General features: G+C 37.9%; 1 protein-coding gene across 1 annotated transcript; it reads right to left on the reverse strand.

The window, feature by feature from the left end:
• Positions 1-11,009: 11,009 nt before the first annotated feature.
• On the reverse strand, positions 11,010-14,262 carry LOC110667315 (probable E3 ubiquitin-protein ligase LUL2). Its single transcript, XM_058143560.1, has 3 exons — positions 13,561-14,262; positions 11,640-12,135; positions 11,010-11,328 (listed from the first exon to the last, which is right to left on the reverse strand). The coding sequence occupies exons 1-3, from the start codon at positions 14,241-14,243 to the stop codon at positions 11,212-11,214; spliced, it is 1,296 nt and encodes a 431-aa protein (XP_057999543.1). The 5' UTR covers positions 14,244-14,262; the 3' UTR covers positions 11,010-11,211.
• Positions 14,263-24,385: the final 10,123 nt, after the last annotated feature.

Below are 24,385 nucleotides of genomic sequence, written 5' to 3' on the forward strand. Positions count from 1 at the left end.
AGGCATCGGCTCACGACAATTATATTACAATTATTTAATACGATCGACTCAATACAAACAAAGAAAAAGATCAAATGCGTCTAAGTCGTGCCAAAAATCGTGAGTCTCCCCTATACCTAGGACCTACCCAACCTGAAAAAGGGCTAAAAACGCACTTCTATATTCACAATCCATATATCAACAGTTCAATCATATCACACAGCCCCTCCTGGGCCCATCAAATCAATCATCCATCACAATACGAAAAATTTCAATTTAGTCCTTATTATTGATCATTTTTGCAAAAACTGCCCAAACAAGCTCTAAAAATTATAAAACTTTGCCCCACGGTCCTTAGCAATATTACTAAGCTATTGCAAAAAGAATCGTAATTTTCTAAGCTACCACGAATATTTTATGGATTTTTAATCCTATTTAAGCACTAGAAAATTACGAAAAAGCAAGGTTGGGTTTACCTTTGCCGATTCCGACTTGAGCAGCGCTCGGGACGTCTGACAATGGGGGGCTAGCCAAAACCTCGGCTCAATTCGGAGACTTTTCGTGCAGTGCATGCGGCGAAATTTGCAGACCCGGTCAACTGTCGATGTTCCTCGCATCGATGATACCTACAAGAAGCCATTATCACTGTTGTTAGTTCATAAATTTTTCAGAATTTTCTAATGTCATTTAATGCTCGAAATTACACTGCGAAGTTCCGTGGGACCCAAAAGCGTTGTCGGAAAATTTTGAAATTAATATCCCATGAAGCTCTCGTCGAGTGGAGCGTGCTGGTAGCCTCGGTTTTCTCGTGGGATTCACGGTTTGAGAAATCTAGCCCAAAAGTCGAAATGGCGAAAATCTTCCGAGCAAAAATCGGACAATCCGCTCGATGGATTTGGCGTTCTTGGTGTCTATGGAAAGCTCTGCGAGTAGATGATTTTAGACACAAGACCCGGTCCAATCGATGGCGGATCGGCCGGATTTGGCCGGAGCTGGAGCGGCAGCGCGAGAGGAGGAGAGAGAAAAGAAAGAGGAAAGAGAGAGGCGGCAGAAGAAAAAGCAAACGGAGCCGGTTCGATTCGACCGGTCCGATCGATCGGTTCGATTCGGCGGTTCGATTCGAAATACAAAATTTTGAATTTTTACTGCGCCTCGGGGCAAAGCGAGGTCAAAATTAGAAAAATTCCAGAAAATTCAGAAAAATACGTAGACTCCAAATATATTTTTAGTTTTGCCACGTGGTCTTTAAATTAATTTTTAAAAATCATCAAAGTTTATATTTTCGGAAAATCGAACCCGATTTTTAAAATCCGAAAAATCTCAAAAAAATTCCTAAAATTTAAATAAAATTTAAATATCAAAAATACTCATAATTAATAAAATTTTGGGGTGTTACATTCTTCCCCCCTTACAGAAAATTCGTCCTCGAATTTTTACACAAGGCAGAATAAAGTACATGATTATACATTGAACAAATAAGAGTACTTGCTACGCATGTCCCGTTCTGACTCCCAGGTGCACTCTTCCACTGACTGACTCCTCCACAAAACCTTAACCATAGGGATCTGTTTAGATCTCAGCTGTCTCACTTGGTAGTCCACTATGGCTACAGGCTGCTCCTCAAATGTCAAATTTTCCTTTAGTTCTATCACATCATTTGCGATACATGAGAAGGATCGGGAATGTATTTCTGAGCATGGAGATGTGAAACACGGGATGAGCGTGAGAGAGGTTGGGTGGTAGCTCCAGCCGGTGAGCAAGCTGCTCCAACTCTATCGGTAACCTCAAAGGTCAGATATCTTGAGGTGCCAACTTGCCTTTCTTTCCAAACCTCATGACTCCCTTCATTGGAGAAACCTTGAGAATACATAGTCGCCCTTGCAAACTCCACATCCCTCCGTCAGAGTGCATAACTCTTACATCTCTTGAAAAGGTCCTCGATCGTTCCACGATTAAAGGAACTACCTCTGAAGTGTACTGCACTAGGTCTACATCATGCACTTTCGCTTCCCCCATTTCTGTCCAACATAGAGGAGACCTACACTTTCTTCCATATAGTGCCTCATAGGGTGCCATCCCCCTATGCTGGAGTGATAACTGTTGTTGTAGGCAAACTCCACTAAAGCTAGTGCTCATCCCATTGACCTCCAAAATCCAAGACACTCATGCGAAGCATGTCTTGATGTTTGGATTGTCCTTTCAATTTGTCCGTCTGTTTGAGGTGGAAAGGCATCTTGAAGTTCAATTGTGTGCCAAGTGCCTCCTGCAACTTTCTCCAAAATCGAGAAGTGAGCGGGGCCCTCTGTCGGATATTATGGGCGGAACTCCATGCAATCGACTATTTCTCGAATGTAGAGCCGGGCATCTTGTGCCTGAGTAGGTAATCTTCTGAGTAAGAAGTGAGCTGATTTGGTCAAGCGGTCCACAATTACCCATATCGAATCATATCCTCGCATGATGCGAGGCAACCGATCCACAAAATCCATAGTGATCATTTCCCACTTCCATTGCAGGATAGGGAGCTCTTGCGGCTTCACTGACGGTCTCTGTGTTCAAACTTCACCTTCGACAAGTCAAGCACTTGGACACAAAGTCTGCTATGTCTCTCTTCATGCCATTCCACGGTAGCTATCTTTCACATCATGGTACATCTTGGTGGAACACAGGTGAATCTTTGTCTGATGTGTAGTGTGCCTCTTGCATGATTTCATTCTGAGATTGTCCACATCGGGCACACATATTCTAGAACCTTGCACTAGGGCGCCATCATTGGCAAATCCAAACTCACCACCATCACCTGCTGTACTCTTTCTATGATCTTCATCAATTGTTGGTCTCTGTCTTTGGGAAACTCTAACTCTGTCCCTCAAGTCGGCCTCACCAAAAGTGAGCTAACGATACCCCTCATCAGCGGATCTAGGATTAAACCTTGATCCATCAACTCATGTACCTCTGAATCGGTGGTCTCTTCTCTCTTGAAATGTGCCAAGCGCGGAAGATTTTACGCTCAAAGCATCTGCTACAACATTGGCCTTCCCGGGTGAGTGCTGGATGGTGCAATCATAGTCTTTGAAGCTCCATCCATCTCCTCTGTCTCAAGTTTAAATCCCTCTGTTGGAAGATGTACTTCAAACTCTTGTGGTCGGTGTATATCTCGCACACTTCACCATACGAGTAGTGTCTCCAGTTTTTAGTGCAAAGACTACGGTAGCCATTTCCAAATCATGGGTGGGGTAGTTACTGCTCATGCCTCTTGGTGCCTTGAAGCATAAGCCACTACCTTTCCATTACGCATCAAAACACACCCTAGGCCAACTCTGGGCGTCACAATACAGTGTATCCTTCACCACTCCACGGGTAGTGTCAACACGAGGCGGTGGTTAGACACTCCTTGAGCCTCTGGAAACTCACCTCACGATCATCATCTGTCCAAATGAATGGAACATTCTTCTGGTCAACTTAGTTAGGGAGCCGCTATCACGGAGAAATCTTGCACAAATCGCTTTGTAGTAGCTAAACCAGAAAACTTCGCACCTCAGTGACTATTGTAGGCCTAAGCCAATCAGTTACAGCTTCAATTTTCTTCGGATCCACTTGTATACCGTCACTAGAAACCACGTGTCCCAAGAATGAGATGTTTTCTAGCCAAAATTCACATTTTGAAAATTTGGCGTATAGCTGGTGCTCCCTCAAGGTTTGCAACACCTTCCTCAAGTGCCACACGTGTTCTTCCTCGGTCAGGAGTATACGAGAATGTCATCTATGAATACGATGACAAAGCGGTCCAAAATGACTTGAACACCTGTTCATCAAGTCCATGAAGAAATTTCTTTGGTGCATTAGTGAGTCCAAAAGACATCACCAAGGACTCATAATGACCATATCTTGTAATGAAAGACGTTTTGGACACGTCATCATTCCTGATTCTCAATTGATGGTAGCCTGACCTCAGGTCTATCTTGGAAAAGAATCTAGCTCCTTGGAGCTGATCAAACAAATCATCGATCAGGAAGTGGATACTTATTCTTCACAGTCACCTTGTTCAGCTGTCTGTAGTCAATACACAACCTCAATGACCCATCCTTCTTTCTCACGAATAGAACAGGAGCGCCCCAGGGTGAAGTGCTCGGACGTATGAAACCCTTGTCCAAAAGCTCCTGTAGTTGCTCCTTGACTCTTTCGATTCTGCTGGTGCCATCTGTAAGGTGGCATTGAAATGGGGTTTGTACCAGACACAACATCGATGCAAAACTCTATCTCCCTTCTGGTGGCAACCACAGAGCTCCTGCAGGAAGACATCCATATATTCTCTGACAACTGGATCATTTTCCTTCGACACCTTCCACAGAGGTATCTCTCACCAATGCCAAATACCCTTGGCATCCACGCCTCAACATTTTCCTAGCACTAATTGCCGACACCAAGTTATATGGAGCCACGCTCCTGTCACCATCAAAGCTAAACTCTTCCACACCAGGTATGTGGAAGTACACCTTTTTGTTCCTGCAGTCTAAGGTGGCGTAATGAGTTGCCAACCAATCCATCCCCAAGATTACATCAAAATCCATTACTGGTAAAGGAACCAAGTCTGCTGGGAGGATCTTTCCATCCACTACTACTGGGCTACCCGGAAATACCATGTCTACTTCTATGTTGTCACTAAGTGGGGTAGCTCCTGACAAAGGGCACTCTAAAGTTGTAGGGTTTCTACCCAATCTCATGGCAAACACGGGAGACAAATGAGTGCGTAGCACCGGATCTATTAAAACACGAGCCTCATAAGAGCAGACCAGGAAGAATACGCCTGGCGCATTTGTAGCCTGAGCATCCTGGTGGGTCAGGGTGAAAACCCGAGAGTGACCCCTACCGTGAGTGGCAGACCCATGATCCTGACTTCTACCTCCTGATCTGCCTCCATATCCACGTCTCCCTGGTCCTCGGCCTGTTGTACCCAGGTACTGCCATGTTGGAAGCACCGGATACAATTGTCGAGGAACATTTGCAACAGAACACTGTGACCCCATCGTGGCTCCTTAGCAGAGGCGATCTCTAGCAAAGTGGCGGTTGGCCACACACAAGCATACTCTCGACCCCATCAAACAAGGTCCTGAATGTCCTCTTCCACACTTTGTGCACGGTGCCAAAGAGATCTGAACGAGCAGGCGCCTTGCCTGAGCTGTTACCCTTCTTTGGATCCGTACCACAGTGCGAACCCTCGGGATTTGTGTCTAAAACCACTCCTCTTATTTACGCTTCTTCCTCTGTAAGTAGTTTGACCACCACTGCATGTAGTAGCCATGGGTGGGACACACGAGAACCCTACGCTTTGTTCTTCTTTGCTCTTCCATTTGTCATCCACAGCGTATCGATCTCTATCTGTGCAGCTCGGTCAACCACCACATCAAAAGGCGATCGGACATCATGGCGAGTTCGCATACCTCTGTCAAGCCCCTTTAGGAATCTTTTCACCTTCATCTTTTACGCAGCTCTTGCTGCGAGGGCATATCTGCTCAATTCGAAGTGCATAGCATATTCATCTACTGGACACCGTTCTGTCTTAAGGCCTCAAAGGCCACTTGTTTCGATCTCTGAAGCTTTACGCACGAACCGATTGATGAAAAGTTCCACAAAGCGAGCCCATGTCAAACCCTCCATCCGAGGTAACACGTAGTCATTCATCCATTGTCTAGGCATGGGCCCCATGGCGTCTTTGCATACACTCTATCGGTCTTCTATCGGTCAAGCGTAATTACATTCTGCTGTCTGCGAGAATCCAAAACCGATATGCATCGTCGACACATCATAGGTACGGGCACCAACTTCTTGAAGTTGATGATGCATTTGTAAGATTCCTCTCTTGGTGCGGTGGGCTGCTGCTTTGTGGAGGATGGACCATATCTTGAGCCATCATGTCGATGGTTCTCTGCAGACCGGCTAGAGTAGGCGCCATGGGGTCCATGGGACCACTGTGCCATAAGAGGCATTCTGTCTTGGGGTTGCTCCTCTACTTGGCGACTCTAGGCCTCCTACCCGCCTCCTCGGGCGGCGCCTCATCTGTCTGACACCTTGTCGAGCACATGCAGTTACAGTGCGATGGCGGCTCTCACCTTCTACGCATTTTCACGAAATTCAGCGACATTAGCCCACAACATTCAAAGCGCACATTATCTGACTCTATAGACTCATATTTATACATAACATATGGAGCGAAACTAGAAGCAAAGATGACAATGCAAGGCGAATGTGGACCCTATATTTCCGCATGTGACTCTATTAGACTCTTCCCAACACTTTAGACAACATTCCCTAAGAATCTGGAGCCTAAGCTCACGATACCACATTTGTCACGACCCAACCTATGGGCGGACCGGCACTAGGACACAGGCGACCTAAAGCCCCGAGGCGTAGTAAGCCTTAAGCTGTTCATTTACCCAATTGAGGCCCATTGGGCCCAAATTCAAGAAACCAAGCGGACGAGTCCGGCCATAAAATGGACTTTCCAGCGGGAGTTTTGACTCACCCGACAGTAAACACAATAAATACTCAATTGGGGAGCTCGGCTCACCCTCCACATACTCATCAACATAAAATAAATGGGAGCTCGGCTCCTCATCCAATCCATCAAACATACATAACATATTTAAGTTTACAGTCCAACATGATAAAAATATTACGGACCAAATTCAAATAAATCTTGCTAACACATGCGGAAATTCTAGGAGTAATTAAAATTACACAAACATGGATAAACAACTGCGAAGGATAAGCGAGTTAACCCGAACAAAATATCCTCCGTGGCTGTAAAAATTTTTGAGCAGAGTGAGCGTTCGACTCGGAGAGTAAAATATCAATCTTAACTATAATCTCTATAACTATCTGAAACTAATGCAACTTTGTAGAGTGAAATGCAACATTAACATCATATTCACATCATAGCATCAAAAGGTAATTTGGAGCACTCACACACCTGTAACATCATTCATAGTATATGGGTGATCCCTATCTGACTCTCTTAAATCCAATCTGGTGCCAGCGAAGAACTCAGCTCGGACTTCCACTTAAATACCAAATCGGGGTCCCAGCGAAGAACTCAAGCCGTGTCTACCCCGAAGGACCGGGTCCCAGCGAAGAACTCAAGCCGTGTCTACCCGTCCTATCCATAGTCCACACCACATCACACGCACGCCAACGCACGCACACTGCTCCAAATTACCACAACAACACTCATGGCACATTAACAGTTATCAATGCAACATAATTCGTGCCTAGAGTTTAACTACATAAATATATGCATATAAGTGATGCATGGGCATGCTGAACATATAATAATATCGAAATTACAGTTAAAATTAATATTTTACTCACAAACTTGACGACAAATTACTGTGACGGCTGGGCGGAGGAAGAAGGCTGTCCCGGCTCACCTGACAATTATATTACAATTATTTAATACAGTCTGACTCAATACAAACAAAGAAAAAGATCAAGTACGTCCTAAGTCGTGCCGAAAATCCGGCAGAGTCTCCCCTATACCTAGGACCTACCCAACCTGAAAAAGGGCTAAAAACGCACTTCTATATTCACAATCCATATATCAACAGTTCAATCATATCACACAGCCCCTCCTGGGCCCATCAAATCAATCATCCATCACAATACGAAAAATTTCAATTTAGTCCTTATTATTGATCATTTTTGCAAAAACTGCCCAAACAAGCTCTAAAAATTATAAAACTTTGCCCCACGGTCCTTAGCAATATTACTAAGCTATTGCAAAAAGAATCGTAATTTTCTAAGCTACCACGAATATTTTATGGATTTTTAATCCTATTTAAGCACTAGAAAATTACGAAAAAGCAAGGTTCGGGTTTACCTTTGCCGATTCCGACTTGAGCAGCGCTCGGGGCGTCGACAATGGGGCTAGCCAAAACCTCGGTCCAATTCGGAGACTTTTCGTGCAGTGCATGCGGCGAAATTTGCGAACCGGTCAAGCTGTCGAATTTCGCGAATCGAGGATACCTACGAAGCCCATAACACGGGGTTAGTACATAAATTTTTCAGAATTTTCTAAGCTCATTTAATGCTCGAAATTACAACTGCGAAGTTCCGTGGGACCCACCGAAAACCGTTGTCGGAACATTTTGAAATTAATATCCCGAGAAGCTCTCGTCGAGTGGAGCGTGCTGGTAGCCTCGGTTTTCTCGTGGGATTCACGGTTTTCGAGAAATCTAGCCCAAAAGTCGAAATGGGCGAAAATCTTCCCGAGCAAAAATCGGACAATCCGCTCGATGGATTTCGGCGTTCTTGGTGTCTATGGAAAGCTCTCGCCGGTAGATGATTTTAGACACAAGACCGGTCAATCGATGGCCGGATCGGCCGGATTTGGCCGAGAAACTGAGCGGCAGCGAGGAGAGGAGGAGAGAAAAGAAAGAGGAAAGAGAGAGACGCGCGGGAGAAGAAAAAGGAAAGGGAGCCGGTTCGATTCGACCGGTCCGATCCGATCGGTTCGATTCGGCGGTTCGATTCGAATACAAAATTTTGAATTTTTACTCGCCTCGACCAAAGCGAGGTCCAAAAATTCAAAAATTCGGAAAATTCAGAAAAATACGTAGACTCCAAATATATTTTTAGTTTTGCCACGTGGTCTTTAAATTAATTTTTAAAAATCATCAAAGTTTATATTTTCGGAAAATCGAACCCGATTTTTAAAATCCGAAAAATCTCAAAAAAATTCCTAAAATTTAAATAAAATTTAAATATCAAAAATACTCATAATTAATAAAATTTTGGGGTGTTACAGAGATGATCAGCCAACTGTCTTCTTAGAGGTCCCATAGCATTTTTTTCTAGGATTGAACCATCATAGGTCCTCAATTCATACTCAGAATTTTGAGACCAAAGGAGTCCGTTAGGCCTTCTGGAAAAGGGTCTGTGCATGATAAACAGGGTCTTAATAGTAGGCTGAGTGCTGATGGGCCTTTCTTCAATTCCATGGACCTCTATGAGCCTTTTGAGACTGTATTGCCATGCAGAGATGGGCTTAAACCATTCAAGAAACCTGGAGATGAGAGTCCTATTTTTATTGTTAAGCGTATATTGATAAAGTGCTAAAAGAGGAAATTCTATACCTGTAGAATATAGAGTGATCATACAACATAGGAGCCACAGTTCCTCGAGAATGAGATCTCTATTATGGTGAATGCTGAAACAAGTTTAAAAGGGGTTGTCAGGGATGAAGAGAGACGAAGAAGGGAGTAATCCCCTCAGAGTATTTCTGGCACTTAGGTAGTGAAATAATGATCTTTTGCAAATTGAGTTATTTTTGGAATGGGTTGATTAGGAGAGCAGCCTGGTGGGAAGCTATCTGGTGTGGGAATAAGGAAACCATAGGTATTTGTAGAGGAGAAAGAAACCATTAAGATTAATGGAAATGTAAAATGAGATATGATGAGGTGAAGTTTTTTGGGTCTAGACAGGAGGTCTGGGATTAAATTGTGCTTTCCTTTTATGTGTTGGACTGTAAATTTATACTTGGTGAATCAGTCTTTTAACCTTAACAGTTGTGGCCTGGGGAGTGATTTGTTCTTGAAATCTAGAATCTTCGGGAAAGATGAGCTGTCCATGATCACAGTGAAATGATGTCTAATGAGATGAAATTCGAATTTCTTGATACTATTTTTGACAGCTAAGATTTTCTTATACGAACTTTTTGATACCATTTTTGACAACTAAGATTTCCTTATACACCGAGTGATAATGCTTTTAGGAGTCTGGGAACTCACCTCTAACATGGCCACAGATGTATTTTTCTCCTTAGCTTTCTTCGATAAGGACAGCACCCCAGTGGGTGTCACTGGCATTAGTTTGAAGCGTGCAATGCCCTGTACTGGGAATCTTCAGTGGTGGCAGATTTGAAGCCACTGCTTTAAAAGCCTTGACTGCTTCTGTTTGTTCTTTTTCCCAAGGGGGTGTAGTCTTATTAAGCATCTTTGAAAGCTTGCAGGTGTGCGTAGCGACATGAGGAATAAACTTTCTGATGTAATTGACAATGCCTAAGAATTGCTGTATTTATTTTGTTGATAAGTCTTTGTCAGAAAATTTTAATAATTTTTCTGCAATATGTGGCCCTGGCTGGTACCTTCCATCTTTAAATCGCATTCCAAGAAAATCAATATTAGATTGTGCCAAAAAATTATTCTTTTCAGATAGCATTACGCTGTAAAATTTCACTACGGATTAACATAATATATTACATAATATATTAATGGTGCTATTGAAACAGCAGAATTAATATATCATCTAATCTTATCGATCCGATTTAATTATAAAATTTTTTATTTATTTTAATAGTTTTATTAAATTTCAATTAATTTTTTTTATGTATTTATATATGTATATAATCTTTAAATTATATTTTTCAATTCTTTCTTATTATTTGTTTCGTTATTTATTAACTATATATATTTTTAATATATTATTATATTAAATTTTACACATTATATCATTATTATTATTCTATGTTTAATTTATACTTTGATTGCCTTTTTTTAGGTGAACTCAATAAACAAATATAAAATTATATTATTATTTATTTTTATTAAAACATCTCATTGAGAGACACGTTACATGGCAAGTACAGAAAGCCAGTACTCAACTCAACTCAACTAACCCTTTTTTCAAAGCCGAAGCAAATGTTCATATCAAGTAGGTTAAGGACTGTTTCGCATTAAATCACTTTATAAAATATATTAATTAAAAAATATTAAAAAATAATTAAAATTTTAATTTAATAAATTTTAATTATAAAAATATTAAAATAATAAAACATTTTCATTATATTTTTTTGAAAATTCCAGATTAGTGTAATAATACCAAACAAACAGTAAATGCTATTGTTCAAACAACTGGAAGAGCCAAATTCAACGGTTCAGATTAGAAAAAAAAAAAAAAAAGGATGGTCTAAAATGCATGCTGGACCGAATAACCGGCTCAAATGCCAGATGAAACCAAATAATGTAGAGGGTATCCAATCAAACCAAGCATATACTACATTTTCTCTGATCAATGAAAATTCATAATTATTGCTAAGGCATTGCCTCAAATATTTTTGGCACAATGACCATCTTTTATCCTTGCCATACTGCAAATTGAGTATAATTTCCTGTTTGATTATTAAAAAAAAAAAAAAAAAAAACAAACTACTATACAGCAAGGCAGGAGCAATTCCTCTCCTCATTCATCAGGTCCATTGTTAACCCTTATCTCTAAAAGCCTCTCTACTGGTTGTCTGCAAATTGGGCACCGTTTTGTTTGGTACCTCAAAACCTCTGCACATCCACTACACATACACTGCATCATAGAATACAAGTTAGCCTAAATCTCATCAACAATATATTTTATTTTCTAAATCCAAGCCATCTACGTACAACTGCTATCAGCCGAAACACGAGACAAGATAAAAAATGATCTAAGGTGTCTGTAAACCTATCATTATCAAATTTACCTTGCTGAAATTCTTAATGGCTAATGCACAAACAATAATACATGAAATGTCCCAGAGTTCGAAATCATCACTTTGAAATTGGGTGAAAAACACGCTTATGTCATTTTTCCTCATCTTTTACTCCTCTCCTCTAAAGAGATGCAGGGAATTTACTTACCATGTGGCGGCAGGGAAGAACAGTTGTGTCCCGTGGTTCTGACAGGCAAATGACACATTCCTTTCCTGGATCATTATCATTAACATCACCCTCAACTGAATTCCCAATCCCATATATCTCCTGCAACTCATACCTCATCCCATTCACCCACAGAATCTGCTTTCCTACTCTCAACTGGTACTCACCTTTGTCCTTCTCAAACACTGCTTGTGTTATCTGAGAATTCACGGTTCCAGACAGTTGGTTTACATCTTGTCCATTCTGATTAGGAGGGTAAGCCTCTGCCTTCACTGCTAGAGGATAGACATCCATCTCACCCTCTTTCATTAATTCTCTCTCCTCAAACATTCCAAAATCAATCCCAGTTCCAGAAGGCTGCCTGAATTTCTGGCTGAGACCTTGTTGGAAATTGACTGTCACTGGCTGAAGAAGGTTTTCCTTCACTGGGGTCAGGATACAATCCTCACCTTCTTTTGCAAAGAAAATAACAGTGATGCTGTTTGAAGAACAAAGGAATGCAAAATTAGAAATTATTATCAAACAGAAAATAGAAAGATGTCCAAAAGAGGATCAAATACTTGAAACTTCTACAAGTGCATGGACCTAAAAACATACGAAACAACTCCTACAAGAAATCATTAAATGGATTCCCTTTTTAATCAACTAAAGCTCATAAACAAGGAATTATATTCTTTAGAAACTCTTCAATAGTTATCCATGCAAAAGAAAGTAACGCCAAACCAGCCAAAGCACACACAACAATATGACCAAACATTAAGAGCCACTTTAAATAAGAATAATTCTGAGCAAAACGAATCACATAAAAGTGCCAATTCAGTGAATTCACCACTCTAATTTCTAATTTCTGCTCAATATACCAATACACCTCCTCTATAAATTATCCCAGGTAGCAAATAACGACTAATAGTTATGGCAATTAAGAGAGATTGTTACTTAAAACATTCCAACTAAAAGAAAGGCCTATTGTCAGAGATGATAACACCCCACTTCACTACATTTATCTCATTAAGACTCTTCAACCAGTATCTCAACATGGAAGCTTGGCATGCGGCAACTTTTTCATTTCTTTCTTCAGGTGATTCAGAGAGTAGATTTATAGAATCTAAAGCACTCCCAAACTTGTAAGTATTGTGCCGTCTATAAGTACATAATCGAAGCCAAAAGAATGATTCATGCATGATAAAAACACAGTTAAACTTCGGTTAGATGTGAATCTGTTGCGAAAGCCTTTACAATAATACTCAACGGAAAAACCAAAACTCAGTCTCTCACCTTATTTTTGGCAGAGAACTCTCCACAAATTTAGAACCCATAAATTCACACCAAAACCAGTGAATTCTGTCCAAAGCAACTTCCATAATAATGACTAGTTAAAAGTGTAAGCCTCTATTTAAGGCTGCTAACTCATTTATTTCTCACCTGTTTCTCCAAGCTGTCAAACCACCATATAGGTGATTGAACAAGAAAGCTTATACTTGCATGTAAGATGACCCAGATAACATTTATTCCCAGCTTAAAGTAGGCATCAGAGCACTGCCTTCTCAGACGTTAAATACCTTTGATAATTGAACATTTATGAAGGTAACTGAGTTCACCCCAAATTAAGATATTCTAAATTAATAATAAGTTAGGATTTTTAAATATAAGCAAAGGATCAACAAAAGAAGCTCTGCTTTAATTAATTTAAGCTTTCTCTAATGGAATTTAAGGCAATCAAGTACTACTCATTCAAAGTGTATCAGTCAAAACTTTTCAAAGTCAAATAATGAAAACAGAACCGAAAAAAAAAAATCTTTCCTAATGGCTACAAAGAAAACCTGACGCATCACAGAATTGACAGTTACAAGGTTTCAGTTGAAATTGCAGAAAAGCAATTGAAAATAAAAGCTTTAACCTTTACCTTCCAGCAACAGTAGCATCAAAAGTGAAGGCAACAAGAAACCTTCCTGGGTTCTCCCCGTCTGGTTCAAGCCTCAAACTTTCCTTCCTCAAATTAACATCGTTTCTTATAGTAACCGCCTTCTGGTGCTCCACGTAAGGCACCATAGGTCCACATGGGTACCTGCCACCAACCCAGTGAGCAGGGTCGCCGCGGTGGTGATGATCATAAAGGGTTGGCAACGGCACAGGCACAGCTGGTCGGGCCGGAGGATGATAGTACTCCGGATACTGGAGCGGTGATGGATTAAGATTTGCGTATTGAGAAGGGTATGGAGTCGCCGCAGCGAATACGTACCGGCTAGCGGTGATTTCCGGCTGTGGATGGCTCCGGCGGCTGCCATGCCTTCGGCGACCGTGGACACCGCTGCTACCGATATTGCCCATGAGTGCGTTCCTTTTTCCTTGGAATTCAGTTATAAAACAGAAAACAGAACTGGGAATTCCAGTTTCGTTTTGAATTGTAAGAAAGAAAGAAAGTGGATCTGAAGCAAGAACAAGGGTTTTACAAGTGAATGTAAGGGAAAGTTTTCCTCGCCGGAAATTAACGGGGAGAGAAGGGAAACGGAGAAAGCGTGTTGGGGGAGAATCCGGAAATGGGTGGGTGGATTGCGTAAAGCTGAAACCAATACACCCCTCCATCATGACCAATCGAGATAATGCAGAAGTTGGCAACTTTTTTTTTTTTTTTTAATCATCTAATAAAGATTATTACTCCATATCCAAGTAAAATTCCCTTTCTTTTCTATTTTTAATTTCCAATAAAATGGTTTAATCTATGTAAAAAATTTGAAAATCACAAAAACCTATTATAATTATAAAAATATTTATAATTTCTTTTATTAAGACGATTCTTATATTTATTGTTAGAAATATTCCTATTTTATATATATTAATATTAAAATTTTAATATATCTTCATTTAATTAGAGAAGTTTTATATTTTGTCATAAATTTTAACCCTGAAATATTCCTTACTGGATATGTAGCTAGCTTATTTATATAGTTTATTTTTTAATTAAAAAATATTAATTTTTTAAAACTAATGCATTCTTTCTTATTTATATGGCGCATCCAATATTATAAAATATGTATATTTTATGATTACTTGTTTTAAAATAAAGTAAAATAATAAGGTAAATTAATAAAATTTTATAAGTCATTTCATTAAATTTTTATAAAATAATATTTTTTCTGTAAAATAATTAATTGTGAAAAATTTATTAATTTAATGAAAAAAATTTCTTCATGCTAAAAATATCGCTAAATAAAATTAAATAAGTTATACTTATATAACATTTTACATTTAATATTTATTATTTTAATTAAAATTTAAAATGTTTCTAAAAATATGATATTTAAGTTGCTGGAGAAATTTTATTTTTTCTGTTAAGTTAATAAATTTTTTGTAATTGATTATTTAAAAAAAAATATTATTTTATAAAAAAAATTAATAAGATAAATTATAAAATTTCATTAAATAATCTTATTTTCCTTAATAAAGTAATTTTACTTTATTTTAAATAAAGTATCCATATAATACACCTATATAGTTATAATGTTAGATAAACCTATATTTTAATGAGTTGAAATAAATTATTTAAAAATTAAAAGGTCAAAATATTTTTATTTAACAAAATAGATAATTTGAGAATAATTATAATTATAGTAAATAAGTAATATTTTTGTGTAGATTGATTGACTTTCTTTATAATAGGACAACCCATTATTTTTTATAAGTTACTCCCACAATAGATTTTAAGCTTAGGTTACATAATGTTTAAGGAGAAAATTGTCCTAAAATTTGCAAAGTGTGATAAATAGTACATTTATGAACTTTAGCCCACTTTTTCTTTAATTAAGAAAAGATAATTAAGCTTAGTCTGATTTATTCAGTAATTGAATACATTTTCAATAGTGAACTTATAATATTGAAAAAATAAGAAAAATACCTTTAATGTTTAATTAAATTTCTAATATTGTACACCAAGAAAAATTATTTAAATTGCACAAAGATTTTAATTATATTATTATAAATGAGAAATTATAATTTAATTAAATTGATGTAATATTATAAATGAAAATATTAATTATTATATTTTAAATCAAAATATATTTGAAAAAGACAGTAGTGGATAGTATTTATTGTAAATGAAATTATATTTAAATAAGATTGAAGTGACATCCAACAAGAGGTTCCATTTACTATTGTGAGGTTGATGATAAAAGATCTAATTTTCCACTATTTTATAATATACAAATTCAATTTCATTGGTATTTTAGGCATCAAAGCATGGCTAGTGGTTTCTTTTTCTTTTTAAATATTTTCCAATATTGAGTTTGACCACTCTCAATGAGATAATTAAGAGTCAATATTTAAATTGGTAAAAGTAAAGAGTTAATATTTTTGTGATTTAATTAAAATATTAAATAAAATTTTATCAATATACTCTTAAATAAATATTAAATTTATGAACATTAAATCTATCTTTATTTATCTATTTATATCTACATCTATATATATACAATAACAGAGGATAATCATCTAAATTTCTCTTTTATATATATGGCAATTCTTATGAATTATAAATATATTACTTTAATTTTTAGAAATTTTGAGTTTTTTATTTTTAATTTTAATTAAACTAATAAATATATATATATTTATTAATTTAAAAATTAATATTTATTTATAATTAATTATAACATTAAAAATCTAATCAATAATTAATTTTTATTGATATATGTGAAAATTTTCATTAAAATTCAATAAGAAAATAAAGAACACAAGCATCAAAATCTAGCAAAAAACTGTAAAATACATTATGCATACATTATACATTAATATTATTTTCCTTTCAAAATTTCTACTCTTCATAGTACATAGCCAATTTCAATGGCAATTTTGCAAATCCCTTTAAATTGATGACCTTTTGCCTTTCTCAAGCCCTTTGTCATCTTTCTCAAAATGTTACCGTTTTGTGTACAAAAAAATTTGTGCCTCTTTTTCGTTATGCTGCGTCCTACCTTCTTATATTCCCTCTCTCTTTCCATGCGCGGTAATCCTCCGTCCCTTTAGAAGCACTATGTAGGGGTTCCTATGTCTACGCCATTCATGTAAAATGACGCTATCTAATGTCAAAACCTATCATTTTATCACTTTCTTTCCCTTTCATGCTCCCTGCAAAAGTTTTAATTCAACACTTCTTCTCCTTGCATGTACTTTTCAATAGATTAAATATTGTTACCTTTCATGCTTCTCTTCAAGCTTTATGACTCCTCGGTGTAATTCTCAAACCCCCATTTGTAAGGTCCTCACATGTTCCTTCCACCTTGCTTCTATGCCCAAGTTAAAAGATTCCTCAAACATGTTTCTTCCGCCTTGCTCATGAATCCAAGTTAGAAGATTCCTTACATATGTCTTCAAACTTTTACGTTTGGTTCTTTGTTCTTTTAGTGTAATTGCCAAAAATGTATTTGTACCATTTCTCATATTTTCTTGCACCATTCTTTATACTCGAGTTACATGATTCCTCGTATACATATGTTTCTTGCACCATGCTTTTGTACCCGACTTAGATGATTCCTCGTATATGCCTATAACCTTTTGCGTTTCACTAATGTTTGAGCCTTATATATAAGACTCTTTCTTATTATAGTTTATTTTTCCTTTTTTGCTTGCTTCTATTTGTTGCATTTCGGTTGGGTATGCAATCCTTTTTTTTTTTTTTTTTCCTTCTTTCCCTTTTTAATTGGTGTTTTTGTCAACAATATAGGCTCTAATATTTGTTATTTATTTTCTTTTTTATTTAAATGAAACTATTATTCATGTTTTATTTTTGTTTTAATTTTCCCCATGTAAATAAAAGAGGAGAAGAATAGGTTATTTATTCTTTGTTTCTGTTGAAATCATGCTATTGTTTATGTTTTCTGTTTTTTTTTTTTTTTTTTATAAATTTTCCCCATGTAAATAAAAGAGGGGAAGAAGATGAAATTTTTAGCTTTTATTTATTGGTTAATATGGGGAACCATGTGTATATATGTCGAGTACAAAAGCATGGTCCTTGGCAATTTGCTTTTACATTCTTGGTTCTTTGTATGGTTAATATAAATCTTTATATTCTTGTTAATTTGCTATTTGTTTCTATTTTGATGTTTCTTTGAACTTAATATGCTTCTTTGAAGTTAATATTGCAGTTTTCACCATTTTGAAGCATGGATATGATATGCATGTGAAGGTCTCTATATAAAAAAAAGCTCACACAAATAAGTGAAGGAATACCTATGTATTGTCTATGTGATTTAAAAAGATTCAATAAGGGTTACCAGTTAATTAATTGTTTGAGCTTCGTGTGAGAGTACATCCATGTGATTGAAACATTGATAAATTCAGTTTTAGTTGCTTCTGATAATGACATGGTAGGTTGAGTTATAAGAGGCTGCACTGAGGGCACAAAGACATACATGAGAAGCTAAGATCTCAAAATTACAGAATGAATGGACCTATTATGCTATATCAATATGCATTCTCATTATTCAACACAATAAGATCCTTTAAATTAAAATAATTACTATTATATTTATATAAGTGTCTTATCTAAAACTCAATTTTCTTATTTTAGCCTATTAAGTTTAAGTAAAACCACCTTAAAATTGAGCCTGTCCATATGCGAAAATTTTCATGTAGTTAATGACGTAATTTTTTTGTATTATTTGGTGCTGGCTGCACATATAGAACAAACAAGGAACGAGGTATGGGAATCGAAGTCAAATCAAGTCCATCAGCTTCGACTGCAACAGTATCATATGCAGGGAATGAATGGTCGAATTACAGTTTGAATTCGATATTATAAAAAAATTAAATCCAATTTAAAATTTTGTATTAATTAATGTCAAAGTTAGAAAATATTTTTCAATGAAAATATTTTCATATATATATATATATATATTATTTTTCTTTAAATAAATGGAGTCTTAAACCCCTAAGACGCTGATGCTTCCTAAGACCTCTTTAGCTATTTCATCCTAATAATTAAACGAAAGGATTTAGCTGTTGTTGATCCTTTCAATATTCAAGAAACTTTTGCTGCTTCTTCTTCTTCTTCTCCTTCTTATTCATCATCATCTTGTAAGAGAAACGTAACCCAGAAATTCATCAATTCAAAGCAGCTAACTCAAAGTTGATGTCACGACCCAACCTATGGGCTGGACCGGCACTAGGACCTGGGCCAGCCTAAAGCCCCCGAAGCCCGTAGTAAGCCTAACTGTTCATTAACCCAACTCTAAGGCCCATTTAGGCCCAATTTCAAGAAACCAAACGGACAGAATCCGGTCATAAAATGGACTTTCCAACGGGGAGTTTTCGACTCACCCGACCTGTAAACATAATAAATACTCAATTGGGGAGCTCAGCTCACCCTCCACATACTCATATCCTCATAAAAATAAATGGGAGCTCAGCTCCCTCATCCAATCCATCAAACATACATATCATTATACGTTTACAGGTCCAACATGATAATAATATTACAGACCATAATCAAATAAATACTTCTAACACATGCGGAAATTCTAGGAGTAAATAAAATTACACAAATATTGATAAACAACCTGCGAAGGAGAAAAGCAGGTTAACCAAAAATAAAATCCTCCTGTAGTTTGAAAAATATTGAACAGAGTGAGCGTTAGACTCAGAGTAAAATATCAATTTTAACCATAATCTCTATAACTATCTAAAACTAATGCACCTGTAGAGTGAAATGCAACATCAACATCATTTTCACATCATAACATCAAAAGGTAATTTGGAGCACTCACGCACTCGTAGCATCAATCATAACATATGGGAGCCGATCCCCTATCTGACTCTCTTAAATCCAACTGGTGCCAAGAACTCAAGCCGGACTTTCGCTTAATAAACCAAATCGAGGGTCCCAATAAGAACTCAAGCGTGACTACCCGTCTATCCATAGTCCACACCACATCACACGCGCCAACGCACGCTGCTCCAAATTACCACAACAACATCATGACACTTTAACGATTATCAATGCATCATAAATCGTGCCTAGAGTTTAACTACATAAATATATGCATATAAGTGATGCATGGGCATCTTGAATATATAATAATATCGAAATTACAATTAAAATTAATATTTTACTCACGCACTTGACGGTGGTTCTTGAGGCGGGCGGAGGAAGAAAGGTCATCCGCTCACTGACAATTTTATTACAATCATTTAATACAAATGACTCAATACAAATCAAGAAAAGACCCAATACGTCCTAAGTCATGCCGGAAATCCGGCAGAGTCTCCCCTATACCTAGGACCTACCCAACCTGTAAAATGGCTCAAAACACACTTCTATATCCACAATCCATATATCCACAACTCAATCACATCACACAGCCCCTCCTGGGCCCATCAAATCAATCATCCATCACAATATGTAAAATTTCAATTTAGTCCTTATAATTGATCATTTTTGCAAAAATTGCTCAAATAAGCTCTAAAAATTATAAAACTCTGCCCCGCGGTCCTTAGAAATATTACTAAGCTATTGCAAAAAAAAAAATCGTAATTTTCTAAGCTACCACGAATATTTTATGGATTTTTAATCCTATTTAAGCACTAGAAAATTATGAAAAAGCAAGGTTCGGGTTTACCTTTGCCGATTCCGACTTCGGGAACGTGCTCGGGATGCCTAACAATGGTGGGGTAGCCAAAATCTCGATCCAATTCGGAGACTTTTCCGGTAGCTGGTCTGTCTGGCCGGAAATTCACAGATCCGAACAACTGTTGAATTTCCGCGAATTGAGGATACCTACATGAAGCCCAATAATAATATATAAAAATCAGGGGTGTTACATTCTTCCCCCCTTACAGAAAATTCGTCCTCGAATTTTTACACAAGGCAGAATAAAGTACATGATTACACATTGAACAGATAAGGGTACTTGCTACGCATGTCCCGTTCTGACTCCCAGGTGCACTCTTCCACTGACTGGCTCCTCTACAAAACCTTAACCATAGGGATCTGTTTTGATCTTAGCTGTCTCACTTGGTAGTCCACTATGGCTACAAGTTGCTCCTCAAATGTCAAGTTCTCTTTTAGCTCTATTACATCTGGTTGTAGTACATGAGAAGGATCTGGAATGTATTTCCTGAGCATGGAGATGTGAAACACGGGATGAACGTGAGAAAGGTTGGGTGGTAGCTCCAACCGGTAGGCAACTGCTCCAACTCTATCAGTAACCTCAAAAGGTCCAATATACGGAGGTGCCAACTTGCCCTTCTTTCCAAATCTCATGACTCCCTTCATCACAGAAACCTTCAGGAATACATAGTCGCCTACTGCAAACTCCATATCCCTCCGTCTGGGGTCTGCATAACTCTTCTGCCTACTGAAAGCTGTTTTCAATCGTTTCATGATTAAAGGAACTATCTCTGAAGTGTACTGCACTAGGTCTACATCGTGCACCTTCGCTTCTCCCATTTCTGTCCAACACAGAGGAGACCTACACTTTCTTCCATATAGTGCCTCATAGGGTACCATCCCTATGCTGGAATGGTAACTGTTGTTGTAGGCAAACTCCACCAAAGCTAGCTGCTCATTCCATTGACCTCCAAAATCCAAGACACTCATGCGAAGCATGTCTTCCAGTGTTTGGATTGTCCTTTCAGACCGTCCTGCATACGAGGGTGGAAGGCCGTCTTGAAGTTCAATCAGTGTGCCAAGTGCCTCTGCAACTTTCTCCAAAGCGAGAAGTGAATCGGGGCCCTCTATCGAGATATTATGGAAGCCGAAACTCCATGCAATCTGACTATTTCTCGAATGTAGAGCCGGGCGTACTGTGCCACAGAATATGTAGTCTTCACAGGCAAGAAGTGAGCTGATTTGGTTATGCGGTCTACAATTACCCATATCGAATCATATCCTCGCGTGGTACGAGGCAACCCAGTCACAAAATCCATAGAAATCATTTCCCACTTCCATTCTGGGATAGGGAGCTCTTGCAACTTCACTGACGGTCTCGTGTTCAAACTTCACCTTCGACAAGTCAAGCACTTGGACACAAAGTCCGCTATGCCTCTCTTCATGCCGCCTATCTCTCACATCATGGTACATCTTGGTGGAACACAGGTGGACACATCTGATGTATAGTGTGCCTCTCGCATGATTTCATTCCTGAGGTTGTCCACATTGGGCACACATATCCTAGAACCTTGCACTAGGGCGCCATCATTGGCAAATCCAAACTCACCACCTTCACCCTGCTGTACTCTTTCTATGATCTTCATTAATTGTTGGTCTCTGTGTTGGGAAACTCTAACTCTATCTCGCAAGTCCGCCTCACCAAAAATGAGCCAACAAGACCCCCTCATCTGAAAGATCTAGGATTAAACCTTGATCCATCAACTCATGTACTTTCTGAATCAACGGTCTCTTCTCTGCTGAAATGTGCGCCAAACTGCCAGAAGATTTTCTGCTTAAAGCATCTGCTACTACATTGGCCTTCCCATGGTGGTACTAGATGGTGCAATCATAGTTTTCCAGAAGCTCCATCCATCTCCTCTGTCTCAAGTTTAAATCCCTCTGTTGGAAGATGTACTTCAAACTCTTATGGTCGGTGTATATCTCGCACACTTCACCATACAGGTAGTGTCTCCAGATTTTTAGTGCAAAGACTACAACCGCCATTTCCAAATCATGGGTGGGATAGTTCTGCTCATGCCTCTTCAGCTGCCTTGAAGCATAAGCCACTACTTTTCCATTCCGCATCAAAACACACCCTAGGCCAACTCTGGAGGCGTCACAGTACACGGTGTATCCTTCACCGCTCATTGGTAGTGTTAACACAGGGGCAGTGGTTAGACACTCCTTATCCTCGTCATTATAACTGACTCTATCGAGCTCTCTTCCTGTCCTTTGCATCTTATCCACTTCCCTTTTCCTATTTTTGGTATTGTTGGTATCTTTTCAACTCTTTGTACTTATTCCTTAATTTTAGTCCTATCTCATCCTTACACCTTTTCCTTCAAAGATGTCTATCCCATCATCAACTTTAACTTTCTTTTTATTTCTTAGTCTTATCTTGATTACTAGTTTCATTACTGAGAGAATTCTAACCCTATGATTTACTCCTACCAGCACATTCTTCACCTTATGTAACACTTATAATTACCCATAGAAAATTTTCTTGTATCCCCTTTTTCCAACTTAACTATCGAACATTATCATTCCCTACCACCTTAGTAGGAAATTGCTTATCTGGATGAATATGAGCCCCATAAACTATAAGTTCCATCCGAACTAACACTGTAGGAAATATGTGTCATGCCTTAATTCCAAACAAGATACTTCACGTGTTCATTCTCCTTAATATAATCATATATCGCCCATAGCTTTCTAAACTTCAACCTCAAATTACCCATCAGCAACAATTTCATCTATTGAAACTCATCCATAAATAGTACTTCATCTAGCTCATAGTTTAAAGCGATGCAAGCCTTAGTAGCTAACTCAATTTAACTCTGTCATTACTCGATCGTCCTTTCATACTTAACACTAGGTATGTACTTACTGTCATTCTCATATCAGAAATTGTATATGAATTGGTGCCTATCAAAATCTCAAATAACTAGGTCTCCTTGCCTCGATCTCTGCTCCTTATATAATGCTCGAATCAAAAACACGAGCTAAACTTGAAAAGAAAGAAAATATCCTCTATATTCAACTACGCTCGATTGTCCATATAAGAACGTTTAACCTATGTTTCTTAGTCTGTCTCTTCAAATTTCATCATCTCCTAGCACAATTGTGCTCTACCTATAAGGTATCATCTGCATGAACCCTTTATCGTACCATTGTCCTTCCCGACATAATATTTTATAATTTATTAACTTTACTTATACTCGACCTATGATTCATATCTATCATCGTTTATATTGTGCCCTTAACCCTTGTTGAATCTCAAAGATTTCTCTCGCTAATAGATTCTTTCAACACTAATTCCACCCTTATCTATGGTCATTAATTTGATCCTTAAACTTTCTAGTGATTTATTACCATCCATACTTGTTACTTTTTATTCTACCCCTCAAGTTGCTCTGTTGTTATTGCTTCACCGCAAAGTGATTCTCATTGATCACACTAAAAATGTTTGCCTGACATTCATAACGAACCTCTAACTACCTTTTCACTATCTCAAAAGTCTAACCTAAAACCTATGTGTCATTATCTATCATTCTTTTCCTCTCATCATACCTATTTGATCCCTTAGACCGACTTTTATTCAACTTATCGCTTACTAACTTCTCTTTCTCTACCTATTTAGGTAGTCCGCAATACCATCGCACACCTTCTAACATTTACTCATTATTATTGTATTCCATACCTCCATCACTTTTCTCACTAATGTGGTCCCATTTTGGGTTTTCCATCCTTGTCATTCTCCTTGCCAAGAATAACACTTAGCCTATCCTATATCTTAACTTTGTTCCTTTTATTATGCGCTCTTTAGGTTGTCCTTTCATTTATTTCCTTTGTCTTACCCAAAATAGAACTTGACTATTCTATCCTGGTTCCATTCTTTTTCCTAACATAATAGCCAGATTTGCTAACTATATCTTCGAGTCTCTATCGCGTTATCATATGTCCTGCTACTCAGATTTGGTCCTTTGACCACTCTAGCTAGTACTTCCACTAGCATTTAGATTATATTGCATCTGCAATCAATTGTCCAAACTTTCATTCTGCACTTTCCTTATCCATTGGCCTTCTG

This window comes from Hevea brasiliensis, chromosome 3 (assembly GCF_030052815.1).
Source record: "Hevea brasiliensis isolate MT/VB/25A 57/8 chromosome 3, ASM3005281v1, whole genome shotgun sequence".
NCBI lineage: Eukaryota > Viridiplantae > Streptophyta > Magnoliopsida > Malpighiales > Euphorbiaceae > Hevea > Hevea brasiliensis.

Bases quoted from the DNA above. Each gene is read 5' to 3' on its own strand.
- LOC110667315 (XM_058143560.1), bottom strand. From the start codon at position 14,243: ATGATGGAGGGGTGTATTGGTTTCAGCTTTACGCAATCCACCCACCCA. The intron at 12,136-13,560 runs GTAAAGGTTAAA...TTCTTCAAACAG, and splicing joins GATGCTACTGTTGCTGGAAG to CATCACTGTTATTTTCTTTG. The intron at 11,329-11,639 runs GTAAGTAAATTC...TCTATGATGCAG, and splicing joins TTCTTCCCTGCCGCCACATG to TGTATGTGTAGTGGATGTGC.